The sequence below is a fragment of the Sus scrofa genome, chromosome 10, assembly GCF_000003025.6.
Source record: "Sus scrofa isolate TJ Tabasco breed Duroc chromosome 10, Sscrofa11.1, whole genome shotgun sequence".
In the NCBI taxonomy this organism is placed as follows: Eukaryota; Metazoa; Chordata; class Mammalia; order Artiodactyla; family Suidae; genus Sus; species Sus scrofa.
The window spans coordinates 57,221,279-57,235,740 of NC_010452.4; the positions used below are offsets into that span (position 1 = coordinate 57,221,279).

The 14,462-nt window shown below is 39.7% G+C and overlaps 1 protein-coding gene across 1 annotated transcript in view; it reads right to left on the reverse strand.

Annotated features, from left to right (window-relative positions):
- The window catches only part of PARD3 (par-3 family cell polarity regulator), a 632,416-nt gene that overhangs the window by 253,179 nt on the left and 364,775 nt on the right, over positions 1-14,462 (reverse strand). Inside the window, 5 exon segments of the mRNA XM_021064231.1 lie at positions 3,716-3,754; positions 6,121-6,249; positions 8,796-8,935; positions 13,006-13,107; positions 13,110-13,390. Of these exon segments, the coding sequence (XP_020919890.1) occupies positions 3,716-3,754; positions 6,121-6,249; positions 8,796-8,935; positions 13,006-13,107; positions 13,110-13,390 (691 nt within the window).

A 14,462-nucleotide genomic window follows, 5' to 3' on the forward strand; every position in this document is an offset into this window, starting at 1 on the left:
GTTTACATTGCCACCAACAGTGTACAGGGGTTCCTTTTTCTCCACATCCTCACCAACTTGGCATCTTGTCTTTCGATGACAGCCATTCTAACAGATGTGAAGTAATCACTCATCGTGGTTTTGATTTACACTTCTCTCAGGATGAATGACGCTGAGCACCTAGTAATGCACCTGTTGGCCATTTTTCTTTGGAAAAATGTCTATTCAGTTCCTCTGTCCATTTTCTAATCAGATTATTTACTTTTTTGGCTATTACATTCTGAGTTTTTGTTTCCCTGATTTGGATATTAATCCTTTATCAGGTATATGATTTATAAATACATTCTCCCATTCCATGGGTTGCCTTTTCATTTCACTGATGGCTTCCTTTGTTATGCAGAAGCTTTTAAACTTGATATAGTCCGATTTGTTTATTTTTGCTTCTGGTATCAAGTCTGAAAAATCGTAACCAACACTAATGTCAAACTGCTCACTCTATATTTTTGCTTCTAGGAGTTTTATGGCTTCGAGTCTTATATTTAAATCTTTAAGCTATTTTGTGTTGAATTTTACATATGGTGCCCCATAGGAAGCCAGCTGTGTTCTTGTTCACTGGTTGCCCAGATTCCCCACCACCATTTATTAAAGGGACTATCCTCCCCCGACTGGAATCTGGATGGAGAACATGAAACTAGGGTTTCTCATCGCTCGCTCTCAGGAGTCAGTACAATATTTAGAAGATGTACAAGAAATCTACATTTCAGATATTTAAAAAGTCCACAAGCCATTGGTAGAGCCCTCCTCATCTACCTAAAAAGACCTTTTTTTGAAGTGTCTCAGCCTTCATCAGTTACGGGCGTCATGGTGATAACCCACTAACACACTAATTGAGCTTCAGGACGTTTTGTTCTCTGGGTGCCTAAAATCACCTGAACAATGACACAAAATCAGAGAATTTCATGACTTGAGTGAACTTAATGACTTGCCATCCAAAGGGACAGACAGCGGCCCTGGAAGTCCATTTTTAAAGTATAATTTTAACACAAAGCCTGGAACAGCTCCAAATGGTACTGCACAGCAAAAGCGGAAAGAGAGGCACCGATGCAAGAGGACAAGACGAAGAACAAGAAATCAAAAATAAAATATTTAGGGGAAAAACCTGTACTTTTTTTTTTTTAATCTTACTTGGAAAACCCTCTTCAGAAAAAATTCCCATTTGTCACAGGAAGTCAGACACATATACAGGTATCATGTCTTTGGTGAAGGTGGCTGAACTGTCACTTGCTGGGACATGCCAGGTGGAACACAAAAGCCTTGTGGGTGGGGGGCAGAGGTGAACAGCCCTTGACATTCTCGATGGAATACCACATCCAAAGCCAAGTCCGTTTCCACCTGTTAGTGACGGAACATTTCTGAGCTCATCCACCCTTGCCTCACCAGGACTGACCACTCGTGTCGAAAGAACGTGCCTCTCTTGACTGTATATCGTCATTTTCATCTCAGCTCGTCTTAGGCATAAACAGATACAGAGCCTGTGTGACGTCATGCGCTTTTCCAAAAATTCTATGATGCTAAGATTCCAAACAACAAAGGCACAGTTCTTCACCCAAGAATCATGTTGCAAAATGCTTCCCACATTCAGCTTTTATCTTCCAACTATTATATGGTGTACCTACTGCTCTACTCAGTTTTTAACATATATAAACAGGAGTTCCCATCGTGGCGCAGGGGAAATGAATCTGACTAGGAACCATGAGGTTGCCAGGTTCGATCCCTGGCCTCCCTCAGTGGGTTAAAGATCCAGCGTTGCTCTGGCTGTGGCACAGGCCGGCAGCTATAGCTCCGATTGGACCCCTAGCCTGGGAACCTCCATATGCCAAGGGTGCAGCCCTAAAAAGAAGGAAGAAAAAAAAGAAACCACACACACACACACACACACACACCCATATGTATACATAAACAAATCTATCAAGCTACTCTCTTAGGACACGCTGGCTGTGTCATGCCTGGACAAGTATTCACTATCCCCAGTGAACAGGGAAATTTTTCTATCTTCTCAATACTTTTTGGTACGTTGTAGGTTCAATTTCACTGTCAAGCGGGATTTATTTTGGCGTGTGGTGAGAAAAAGGCACCTAACATTTTAAAGTGAAAGGCCAACTGTCCTAAACACTAAATAAACCACACTTACCCCCTCCTTGGAAATGCCTCCTTTCACACACATGAACACACACACACAAACACTGGGACCACTTCCCTCCTCATTAATGTGTTTAAAGGACCTGCTTATCTAGTCTGACAACAACACTACACTATTTTAAGTATTCTGACTTTATAGTACACTTTGCCTCCATCACTGTCCTTTAAAGTAGAATAAATCGTTCTTGTGCCCCACTTTATTCTTTAGAATCAATCTGTTTGATTTCCAATCACCTTTCAACCCATCACCATCACACACAAACACACACACACACACACCCCATTGTGATTCGGAGTTACTATCACAGACCTAGTATTGATTTGATGGGTTAAAAAAATGAAAGCTATGAATTCCCTACAACCTATATTAATGAACACGTAACATCCTTAAACTTGTTTAACGATTTTCCTCTGACGTCTGATTATTCAACTATTTTTGCAATTATGGAATATTTGAAAATAACACTGTATTAGGTTCAAAGCTGTCTGTTTCTGAATACGTAAAAGAAAAATCAAATGATGTTATGCTATTAATAATGTTAATTATGTTATTCAAATTCTTCGTGTTTTTACTCTGCCTACCTAACATGCCAAATTTTGGAAAAATACATATCCACATCGCCCATCAGGGATGTATGGTTTTGCTGAATTTTCACTTTACGCACAAGAGTTTGTGAATGACATGTTTCTGTGCTATGCTGTCTAATGCAGAAAAGATCCTGACTGTCAGAATTTCCACGGGATGGAATCGTACGTCAACATAATACACCCTCTCTTTTTTCCCAATGCAGGGCATCCACGAAAAAGTAAGTGCAGAGATTGATACAGCAATCCTTACTTTCACTGTGTTAGCATTGCCTGCTAGAACTCAACTTATTCCTTTATTTCCAGCCTATCACATGATTTATCCTCTAAAAGGACACACTTGTTTGTGTATTTCAATCTAAGCTGTGAAAACTTATTTCTCTCTGGAGAATTAACCCCTTATAATACACTATAACGCTGATAATCAGTTAAAATATCTGTAAATGTAAATTTTGACACAATATGTTTCGCCTGATTGCTGACTTTTTTTTTATTTTTCCTCTTTAGGATACATATTTTGTGCTTTGGCTCTCCCCTATTTTTTCTATGCTGGAATCGAGTTTTCCTTTTTTCACTTTTGTAGTCATTACAAAATAGCACTTTACAACACATGAAGTCCTATAATAGAGACGTATATATACACACACACACACACATGTATGTGTCAAACTACTAAGCTCACTACTTTTGGTCCCTCTTTTTATGCAGGTCAATAGGAAAGTCTGGAATGTCTTTTTTAAATCCCTGTCTCATCAAAAACAATCACAAAATATTCTCCAGTTGGGGCAGTACCAGTAAATCACCTAAGGGACAACCACTTTGATTAAATCTAGGTAGGATCTATTATGAGCCAGGAAAAGAGAGGACAAAGAGCTTCATAATTAGTTAGTAAGAAGTTAGTTCTGGTTATCTTTCCAACATCTCTGCATCCTGCAAAAGACAAAGCTCTTACCGTTTCTTTTGGAATCTGCATCTGGCTTGGCTCTGCATTCTAGAAGAATTGAAGAAAAGCATAAATACAGACTGACCAAAGCCATCTTCAACACACAGGGACACAAAGCTTTACTTTGAAGGAGAAAAATTGTTGGTTCTTAAAATCCGCAAAACATATAGAGGGTGATTATATTGTGGCTGATATATTGCTGTCTTCCAAATTTTTACTAATGTGGTTATATTGTCTTAAGGAGGGGGTGGGTTACAATTTTTTTCTAGATGTAAATTTTTACTTGCTCATTCACAGGACATCATGAACTTATTATTTGGAGGAAAAAAACAAAAAAACCCACCAAACTGCTTTTCTATTCCTGGCACTGTTTCTAATTTTGTTTTCTAATTTTCCCAACTAAATCTAAATTAGAAGGTATATTGTCATTTGATAGCTAGACCAGATAATAACAGTCTGAACCACAGTCTAAACCACAAGCCCTATACTTTGCAATATTACACTGGTTATAAATGTGAATTTTGTCTAGTGTTATAGAGTTGCTTTAATTACACAGATAGTTATAAGGTTGGCTTGTTTAAAAAAAGGCACTTATTGATTAAAAAAAAAAAAAAAAGTATTTTGCTTTACACACAGAATTTAAACACAGGCACCCTAAACAGAGGAAAAGAGTTCTGTTAATTGGATTTCAAGATCATTTTAAACACCCCCCTCCCCTTTGAGTTTTCAGATTTTATTCACTGAAATCTTGAATAGCAGCTGCAACGTGAATAGTAAACTGACGGCCTACTGGCTCCCTCCTTAATGAAAAGCTCACAAGCAATAAATTAAATAACCGAGCGGGGGGGGGGGGGGAATATAGGCAGCAGAAGGGGAAAACAGAAGCCTGGAAGATCAAAATTGGACCAGAAGAACCTGAATGACCTTAAGCTGGTTCTCTGCTGGCACTAACTTGGGGAAGGCTGTAAGAGCAATGCTGAAGCTTTGGCAACCAACTAATGCCAAATATCACCCAGGCTCGCATACACCGAGGAAGGACTAAAGCTTGAGCAAATCACGGCAAAAGCTGAGTGGGTTGTTTTTCTTTAAGTGCTCATTTACAATTTAATAGAGACAACTCCAGATTTAGGATCAGGTGGCATTTTAAGCACAAAATTGGATGACAGTGAGGGGGAAATTGGAAAACAGAATTTAAATTGAGAAATAATGCATTCCACATTTTTAAATAGAAATAAAGACGTTGTTGTTGTCATTTTTCAACAACTACCTAAAGCGCCGGTGTTTACTTTTCAGCCCTGACACAATCGGAAATTTCCATGAAATCACCGTAAGTTGTAAATGTGTGCAGAACCCAGGGATGGGATAGTCCGACGACTCAAATTGATCTGCTTTATAATATAAGGAAATTCTTATTAACCATGACACATCTATGCTTGAAATATCAGCCTAAGAGAATTAGGACAATTGAATACATTCAGGAACTGTATCCCTAAAAGCTACCCAGTCTAGTATATCCAGATTAATTACTGTTTAGATAAGCTAAAAGCTATCTGAGAAACATTTCAAATATCCTGAAAGAAGCCAGCTAGAATCTGTTTTAAAATATTTAAAATACCCCTTGAACCTGAAGTACAACAATTTTCTTACCACATCAAAACAAAGGATACAGGTGATTCTTCCAATATTATTTTTACATAGAAATTAAACCTATGTCTTTTTGCAGAAAAACATTGAGAACTATGTCAATTTCATATAGGTAATTCATTCGCACCAATACTATGTAAACATCCCTACCTAAAATTGGGATGTATTGACATATGTATAAAAAGTGAAATAAATAGTTTGCAAACACATGCCTTTTCATTTATGTCTTTCCAAATAATGTCTATATTAGTCATGAATGGCCCTGGGGCTTATCGCAACTCAGGTCTTTTTATTTTCAATAGTTGTATTTAATTACGTTCCTCCTTTTCATACAACAGTAAGCAAGCATCTTTATTTGATTTAGCCACACGTACCCTGAAAACTTGAAATATGAAAATTTGTCATACGTAGTGGAGAAGATGGCACGCTTTCAACAACAGCCTCTGAAGTGACAGTTATGAAATAATCGACGTCTCCATAGTCCATCAGTCCATCTAAACGCATTCAGTAATAAACATGTGCTGCCCTAGCAAATACCCCTGCAATTGGATTTTCAGATACTCCTGCCCTCAACACCATGGATGTCTAGTTCCAAAACTGAGGAAATACGAGAAAAGAATGCTTATCTTATTTATGTTAAGGCTCCGAGGTAATACAAAATACAGAAACTGCTTGGAAAATGTCTCAGTGAACCCTGGCCACCAGGTCGCCAGCCCAGATCCCTGGTTCATGTGTATCAGAAAGGTTTCATGTGTTCTGAATGTACACACCAGTTCCCTTGGGTGGAAGGCATCTTCTTGGCGATAGACCAGAAGGCTCACGACCCCGTCCATCTTGGTGCTTCTCAGCAGGGAAACGACTTCCTCCTGGGACTTGCCTGCTAGATCCACTCCGTTCACCTACAACAAACACAAGGTTGTCAGCTGCCACGCTGTGCCAACAGGGAACAGGAGACAAGTCACGCACTCTAGAACGGATCACGTCTGCTGTGGAACATGGCACGTTTCGAGGCAAATGCTGCCCTAATCTAGTAACAATCAGGCTGGTGGGGCTAATGAAGAAATGCAGAGCAGACCGGGTATCTAGAACGAAGACAGGACACAGTCGACGTCTCGGGGCTCATCAATAAAACAAAAGCATAGCCACCAGCACATTAACAAGTAACCAGGTGAAGGAAGGCAGACAAAGACATATATATGAGACCACTTCTATGTGGACGCTAATAAAAAATGCTGCAAATGTACTTAGTTACAAAACAGAAGCAGACTCAAAGATTTTAAAATCAAACTTACGGTTACCACCGGGGGAAACGGAGGAGGGAGGGATAAATGAGGAGGTTGAGATTGGCACATACACACTACTGTATATAAATAGACAACTAACAAAGACCTGCTATAGAGCACAGGGACCTGTACTCGATACTGGGGGAAAAACCTATATGGGAAAAGAATCGGAGACAGAGTGGATACATTTATACCTGAAACTAACACAATATTGTAAGTCAACTATATTCCGATAACATTTTTAAAAAAAGAAAAAGAAAAACAAGTAACCAGTGATACAAATATACCTAAAATGCCAAGTCAACACAAAACTTACTGGCTTTGGAAAGGAAAATGCAAAGTTTCTTTAAAAAAATACTCTATACTACTTTTAACATAACACTTGTCTAAGGCAATTAAGCAAATTATTTAAATAGTAATATGAAAACTTTCCTGTCATTGAAATATGTTTTGGAACCTTTCCGCCTCCTAAAACCATCTGATACAGGTGAGGAAGAAGGACAAACTCAGGGAACGGGATTAACACATACGCTCTCCTGTATATAAAACAGGTAACGAGCAATGACCTTCTTACAGCACAGGGAACTATACTTAATATCTCATAATAGCCTGTAATGAAACAGAATCTGAAAACAATAGGTATATATACGTATAACTGACTTGCTCTGCTATACACCTGAAACTAACACAACATTGTAAATCAATGACACACCAATATAAAATTAAAACTGGAGTTCCCGTCGTGGCGCAGTGGAAACCATGACGTTGCGGGTTTGATCCCTGGCCTCGCTCAGTGGGTTAAGGATCTGGCGTTGCCGTGAGCTGCGGTGTAGGCTGCAGACACAGCTTGGATCCCGAGTTGCTATGGCTCTGGCGTAGGCCAGCAGCTACAGCTCCGATTTGACCCCTAGCCTGGGAGCCTCCATATGCCGAGGGAGCAGCCCAAGAAATGGCAAAAAGACAAAAAAAAAAAAAAAAAAAAAAAAAAAAGAAGGGCAAGGGAGACGAGGGACAATAGGACAGACGTTTTTTTTGGATTTAAAGATAACCAGTCTCACGATCCACCTGGCTCTTCCCAAAGGAAACAAGCCACAACTACAAACTTGGAGGAAATCTCCCCCGGCTCCTTACAGCCAGAAGACTAGAGGACCTTTCTAGATACAAGACCCTAAATACAACGTGTCCTCAAAGCTCGCCTTTTCTTCAGCTTCTATCAGCATCCCTGTAAAACATGGCATCAAGCCAACATGACAAAGGAAAGAGTAAGACTTAAGGACTCTAGACCCAAAGCGTAGACATGGGAAAAAAATCTGGACGCCTTCCCTATGTTCCATTACTTTTCAAGGAATCTTGAAGAGAAGAACTTGACCTGGAGAGTTCAAAATAACATATGAAACTACGAGAAAAAAGGACAACATCATAAAAATTTTCTTAACATTAGTATTTGAATGCTAGTCAATAATTAGGAAACAGTACCTGCCGTTAAGAATACAGACTATGTTTTCTCAAGACAATACTAAGAAAAACCACTAAAAAAAAATTATTCTTCCTCAATCTTCCTCCTCTATTTATATATGGACAATATTCATGCAAAGAGAAATTATGCATCTTTGTGTATGTCAAAGATTGCTTCAAAGACCAATGAACCGAAACCACATGAGAAACTGAAAGGAAATTTTGAAAAACTATTTCTTTTTCTCCCTGACATTTGATTTTTATGTCTCAATTCATTCTTCATGCTGACATTTCCAAATTTCCTTGTTCTTCTCATCAAGACACACTGTTTTCATTTACTTCATTTGTCTCTGCTCTGATTCCAGAGTAGATAACATTTCCCTACTGCCAGACATAAATTTAAAGTCATCCAGAAATATAACCTAACAGACAATGTACTTACATAATGACAAAATGTTATGTTATCTCACGAACCAAATGTCCAAGTCACCACAAATTTATGGGTAAACTAAACGAAAAGATAGTTCTCATCAAAGAACTCAGAAAAATGTAAAACGAAAGAGGAAATATGATTGTTTTAGGATGCATGTTTCTGCTGAAATATCCAATTTCCTTTCAGGTTGCATGAAAACGTCCAAAAGAATCTGACCCTTGAAAAGGGACCTTTGCAAGAATTGTGGAACTTCAGACACAGAGACCTCACTCACCTCTATAAGTCTGTCTCCTGCCTTCAGTCTGCCATCTTGAATGGCAGCCCCTCTTGGGAGAATGTTTTTCACATAAATTGGCGCTGAGCCACCTATTGTTACATCCCGAGAAGTGATGCTGAATCCTAAACCTTCTGTACCTAAATACAGGATAGAAAAAAAATAGGTGAATAAAGTGAGACATCGTGAAGGTCTCAGGGATATCATACACAAAGGATTTGTTTCTACCTCAAGTGGACATTCTGTAACTTTCACAGTGGCCTACCTTTCCTGAAATACGTTACGAGTTGTAATAGATTTTTCAAAATAGACTAAATTATAGAAGATTTAAATGGTCTATCTAGCGAAATGCATTAGTCTAAGAAGAGATGGGAGCCTACGCAGGTGAAAGTAATACACAAATATGCCTGAGGAATGTTTCTAAACTGGCCTAAATCTTTGCTTATGAAAATAATTTCTCTATGCCAAAAAAAAAACAAAAACAAAAAACCCAAACCCGTCTGTTAAAACCCATAGTACCTCAGATATCTAATATTATTGTGCAATAACGGTCTCCAGATTAAAGGGTGGGAGGTGGAGAAAAGGAAGAGAACAAGTCCAGGATGGTGGAAAGAAACAGTGAAAAAAAATTTTTTTCTAGATACAGATAACAGAACCGCCCCAAACTGTAATTACTCACAACGATTTCCTGACAGGATGAACCATACTATCTTTGCCTAATTCTCTTATAATTCACCTAAACTTACCATGCGTACTTCTTAAAAAACAAAAACAAACCAAAAAAAAGCAAATTACTCATCTCCGATCATGGCTACCCGGTCTGAGGATCACCATCTTATGTTTAAAGTTACTGAAATCAGTGTGACATTTATCCATCACTGTGCTCGTGGGTATAATTTCAATTCCAGGCTCTTTGGCAGCTCTCTCGACAGACACTCGTATGAGCTCAACAGTGAACAGGGGTTGTTATGTCACTGTAACCAACATCCAATGAGCCAGAATGAACCAAGAAAAAAATGCGCAGATAATGACACATTTCTAATGAACCACAGATTTTCTGTAACACTTGTAATGATGATGGATTTTGAAAGTTATTTTTTAAGATATTAGGTTCCATTCCAGTTCAAATGATATGAGGACAAATACTGGTTCAATATAGGAGGAATAAAGAGATACATAAAGGTGAAAAATCTACACGAGAATTCATTCATGTGATGTGCCACTCAGTAAAAAACCATAAGTTTATGAGTATGAATCTGTAGGTAAACAAACATGGGCAAGTAAATATGAATAAAAATGTGGGTTAAAGAAGAAACAAAGCAGAAATGAAGCAAACACAATCAATTATACTTACAACAAAACCTACAGTAACTCTTCTCAAATTCAAACAAAACATTCATTTACTCCAGGTCTGAAATGACTTTAATGTGCCTGAGCTGTTAATTTCCTAAGTCTTCTGTGAAGACTTGAATGGCATACTGTCTATATGAAATTTTCCTAATTATTCTGCTGGGACGTTTCCATATGTCTCTGTGCTTTCATGAAACTCTAATGACTTGCAATAACATTTATTAAGGAAGAATTCTAAATTGTTCTCCTTTTGCAATATTAATTTCTATGAAGTACAAAGGCTGATTGTTATATGAACCTCAATATTATTAAAACATCAGCAATAACCCCTAAATCTGTAAGCTAAAAGTTCAGACAATGACCTTTCAAAGAAAGATAAATAGATATCAATTTTCATTTAGCAAAGCCAACAAAACATTTTGCACTGACTGAAATAGATCACTGACCTTCTCCTGTGACTTTATTAAAAAGCTAATTTCTACAAAAGAGCGGGGTATTTGAGAATGCCAGAATGACAATAAATATTAAGAAATCATAATTATGGAAGCAAGTACATCGGGGCTATTCTATTTTGACATGTCATGTGACATAGAGCCAAAATTATGCCAAAGAATCATTTTAACAAAGGCTCCTCTTCTGAGTCCCTAGCATGGATCTCAGTTTATGAAGAGCTTCTGTCACTCAAATTGTGTCAGTTCAAAGTGAATTTAAAGTTTAATATTGACAAATCCTACCTTTTTGATGTACTTCATTAAAAACATTAAATGCAGCAATATTCATTGCTGAAATTATTATCTTTTAACTACAATGAAAGGCTCTTCAATGTCCCACAATGATGACTATTAAAACATCTCTATCTAGTATTAATCAAAGATAATGAGCATTCTTCCTCATTCTTATTTAGAGTAGAACAGAATTTATTTTTATAGAACATATTTATAAGTTCTGGCAGGATGCACAGGCAGTTTCTGCCTTTTGACATACATTCTCACAGTTAATCAACTAAAATCAAGCTGGATTTGTGAGGTTCCATATAATCGAGACTACTCAAGGTCAGAAATATTTAAAAGAAACCATTGTTTCTATTTTTATGTTGGCTGCAGGTATTCTCTCTAAATTAACTTCTATAAAATGCCATCCTATATTCTGAAATGCTATCAAAATGAAACTATTAATTTCTGTATTCACAAGAGTGATTCTTTTAATGGCAAAGAGAATTTCACTGCATATTAAAAGTTTATATTGTATCACAAGGTGCTAACATAATAATTATGTGGAAAACTAAATAAATAATGAACATTCCTGTTTAAAGAGTAAAAGGCAGAGATATTTATGAACGAATATCTTTATGAGAATGGAAAATGGTCTACCTTTGTCAAGAGAGTCCGAGTAGAATTATATTTTTCATACTCTGTGTTTCTCATTTGCTTTTGCTTAAAAACTAGGTACCAGAGTTCCCTTTGAGGCTCAGCCATAGCAAATCCGACTAGTGTCCACGAGGACACGGGATCCATCCCTGCCTCGCTCAGTGGGTCAAGGATCCCACATTGCTGTGGCTGTGGTGTAGGCGGGCAGCACAGCTCGGATTGGACCCCTAGCCTAGGAACCTACCTATGCTGTGGGTGTGGCCCTAAAAAGACCAAATAAATAAATAAATATAAAAATAAATAAAAATTAAAAATTTGGAAAAAAAACCTAGGTCCTGTCACTTGCGTGGGGGGAAAAATGCAGAGAGAGAATCTGCTCTTCCTCGTACTTAGGCATTAATGGAGCTAAAAGGAGTTCAGGCTAATATGACTCTGTATCTACCAGTGGTTCAGAAGTGGAGGGAGGCTGTCAGTTCCTGATCACGTCAACCAGGGATGTGGAGCTGAAGAAGCCAGGAACCAGAAAGAAGGACTCAGCGGTTCACAAAGTTCAAGGAGGGAGTGTGATTTAGAAAGGGAATGGGAGTCTCGGCGTTTCCAGTGCTGTGAACCGTCCCCCACATCGAAACGTCAGGCGTCCCGGACGCACCTGCGACCAATGGCCACGTGACCTGAGGAAGCTCCCGCTCCTCCGGGGTCCCTTTCCACTCACTGCAGGACTCGGTTGAGCTCGTAAAAGAAATCGTCTTTATAATGACACCCTTTTGAAAGACGTGACTTAAACACATATAAAAACGCTCAGCGAAAGTGGAGGTTTGACGCCCGGCGGGGCAGGGGCTGCAAAGCAGGACGTCAAGGCAGGCAGCCGGCTCTGAGCCCGGGGCGGGGGCAGCCGGCGCGCAAACGCGGGCCTCCTGTTCACCAGGATCCGCAGACACACACACGGATGCAACAGAGGAGCAGCAAGACCCATTCCAACTCCCCTGGCATCGCCGGAGAGGGAGGCAGTGCCAGATTCTGGCAGAACAGGAGACAGGCCAGTGGCCTGGCTTCTCAGCATTTCGCCGTGAACCACCAGGGGCTTCAAAGGAATCGACCCCTTCCTCGGAAGGGACGGGGCTGCCACGGAGGGCCCCTAAAGTCCATCTCTGAGGACATCAACGGGGCGGCGCTCCCAAAAGCCCCACTATTGCTTTGGGCTTGATGGGAACATCCCAGAGCCAGGTTCCTGCATCATCAGCGGTGTTACTGCAGTGGGAACGGCCCCCCTTTTCACAGAAGCATGAGGTGTAAAGCCTCACCCTTTGAGCGTCTACATGCTCATATTTATCCAGCAACACGAGTCAGAAAAGCATAAAAAATACAACTTTAAGTACTTTTTTAAAACGGTGGGTCACAGGATAATGAGAAAAGCCTTGGGGTGCTTTGGGAGGCTGGTGGGCTGGATTTCTGAAATAAACCCCATGCAACAAGAGGAAGAAGACCGGCCGTACCTTTCCTGAGCTGGATGTCCAGCTTCTTGCCTACTTTTTTGGTGCTGTACCCACTGCTTAGGTTGCTACTGAACACATTCTGGGCGGCTGGGGCCGGAGCGCGGGCGGCTTTCCGGAGGGCTGCGGGCCCTGAGGTAGGAGTCGGGGGAGGGGGTCCGTGTGCTCTGGCGGGGGGTTCGGCCTGGGCGCCCGGGGCAGAGTCTGAAGGCCCGCGCTGTTCACACTCCTGGGGTCCCCGTACTGGCTGTCGGGGCTGAAGCGGCTCGAATAGTAATTGTTCCTCTCGCTCTGGGAGAGTTGTTCGTACTGCTCTTTATTTGCGGCGGGAACCACATGGAACAAAATGATAGATGTACGCATGGCTTGGCGAAACATATGCTGTGCTCTGGGTTTGAGAAAGAAAGGAAGATTAGCAAATTAAGACTGGCAGCCCCGAAGATATTATGAGCTTAATTAAGTATACTAATTAAGCAACAAGGACTGACAGCCTTTGTGGAAACTGAAAACCAAATTCGAGCAACCCATTTATCAATCAAGTTTGCAAGCTCTGAGAGCAGCAGGGCTGTTTCTCCAAATATAAATTTCTCAGTCTCTAAATAAAAATGACAAAATGATCTACAACTACCGATGAAATGCTGGGCCCTCAACTGAAAAATCACTCAATCGTACTGTAGTTTTAAGCACATGAGGTGTTGTCATTTTGATATTAATAGAAATTAAATATACCCCTCTTCCTACAACGTTATCCAATACGACTTTTAAAAATCATAAAATATTTCCTTACGAGGGGACCAATCGAGTTTTTAAAGAAATATTAGAAATATACTTAGAAAACCACAGAAAGTGCCTATCTGCTGTGTATGGGAAAATTCATCCAATTCTATGCTTGCAAAAAAAAATCTCAAGGAGGCCAGTGCGGCCTCAGTGACTCGAAATGTCAAGAGCCGTTGGTCCCAGTGCTGCTAATTCATGACCCCCCCCTAGGATATGTTGTTCCATCTCATCTGGATCCACCATCAGGTCTTTACTTTTTTTTTTTTTTTTTGCTTTTTTGAGCTGAGAAAAATGACACCCCCGCTTTTTTTTTTCAATAATTTTAATTTTTTTCATTATACTTGGTTTACATCATCGGGTCTTAAACGCCTTCTGATTTCTGCTCAGGTTTGCCTGGTTTTATAGGAACTGGACAATTTTTCTTTTTAATTGAGTAAGATCCTGAATCTGAAGAAAAAAAATTTGAGTGGACACTGAGGTTCCAAGGAGTTTTGCCTGCCTATGTGTCTTGAGAGTTGTCATGGGGAAAGACAAAGCTGGGAATGTGAGTTAAAGATACAATAAAAACGAGCTCCCGGTGCATTTTTCAAAAGGGGAGAGGGGGCCCAATTGTAAAGCCTAAATTGGGCCCATAATATTTTAAGAAGTGCTACATCCATCAGAGGGCATTTGGAAAGCTAATC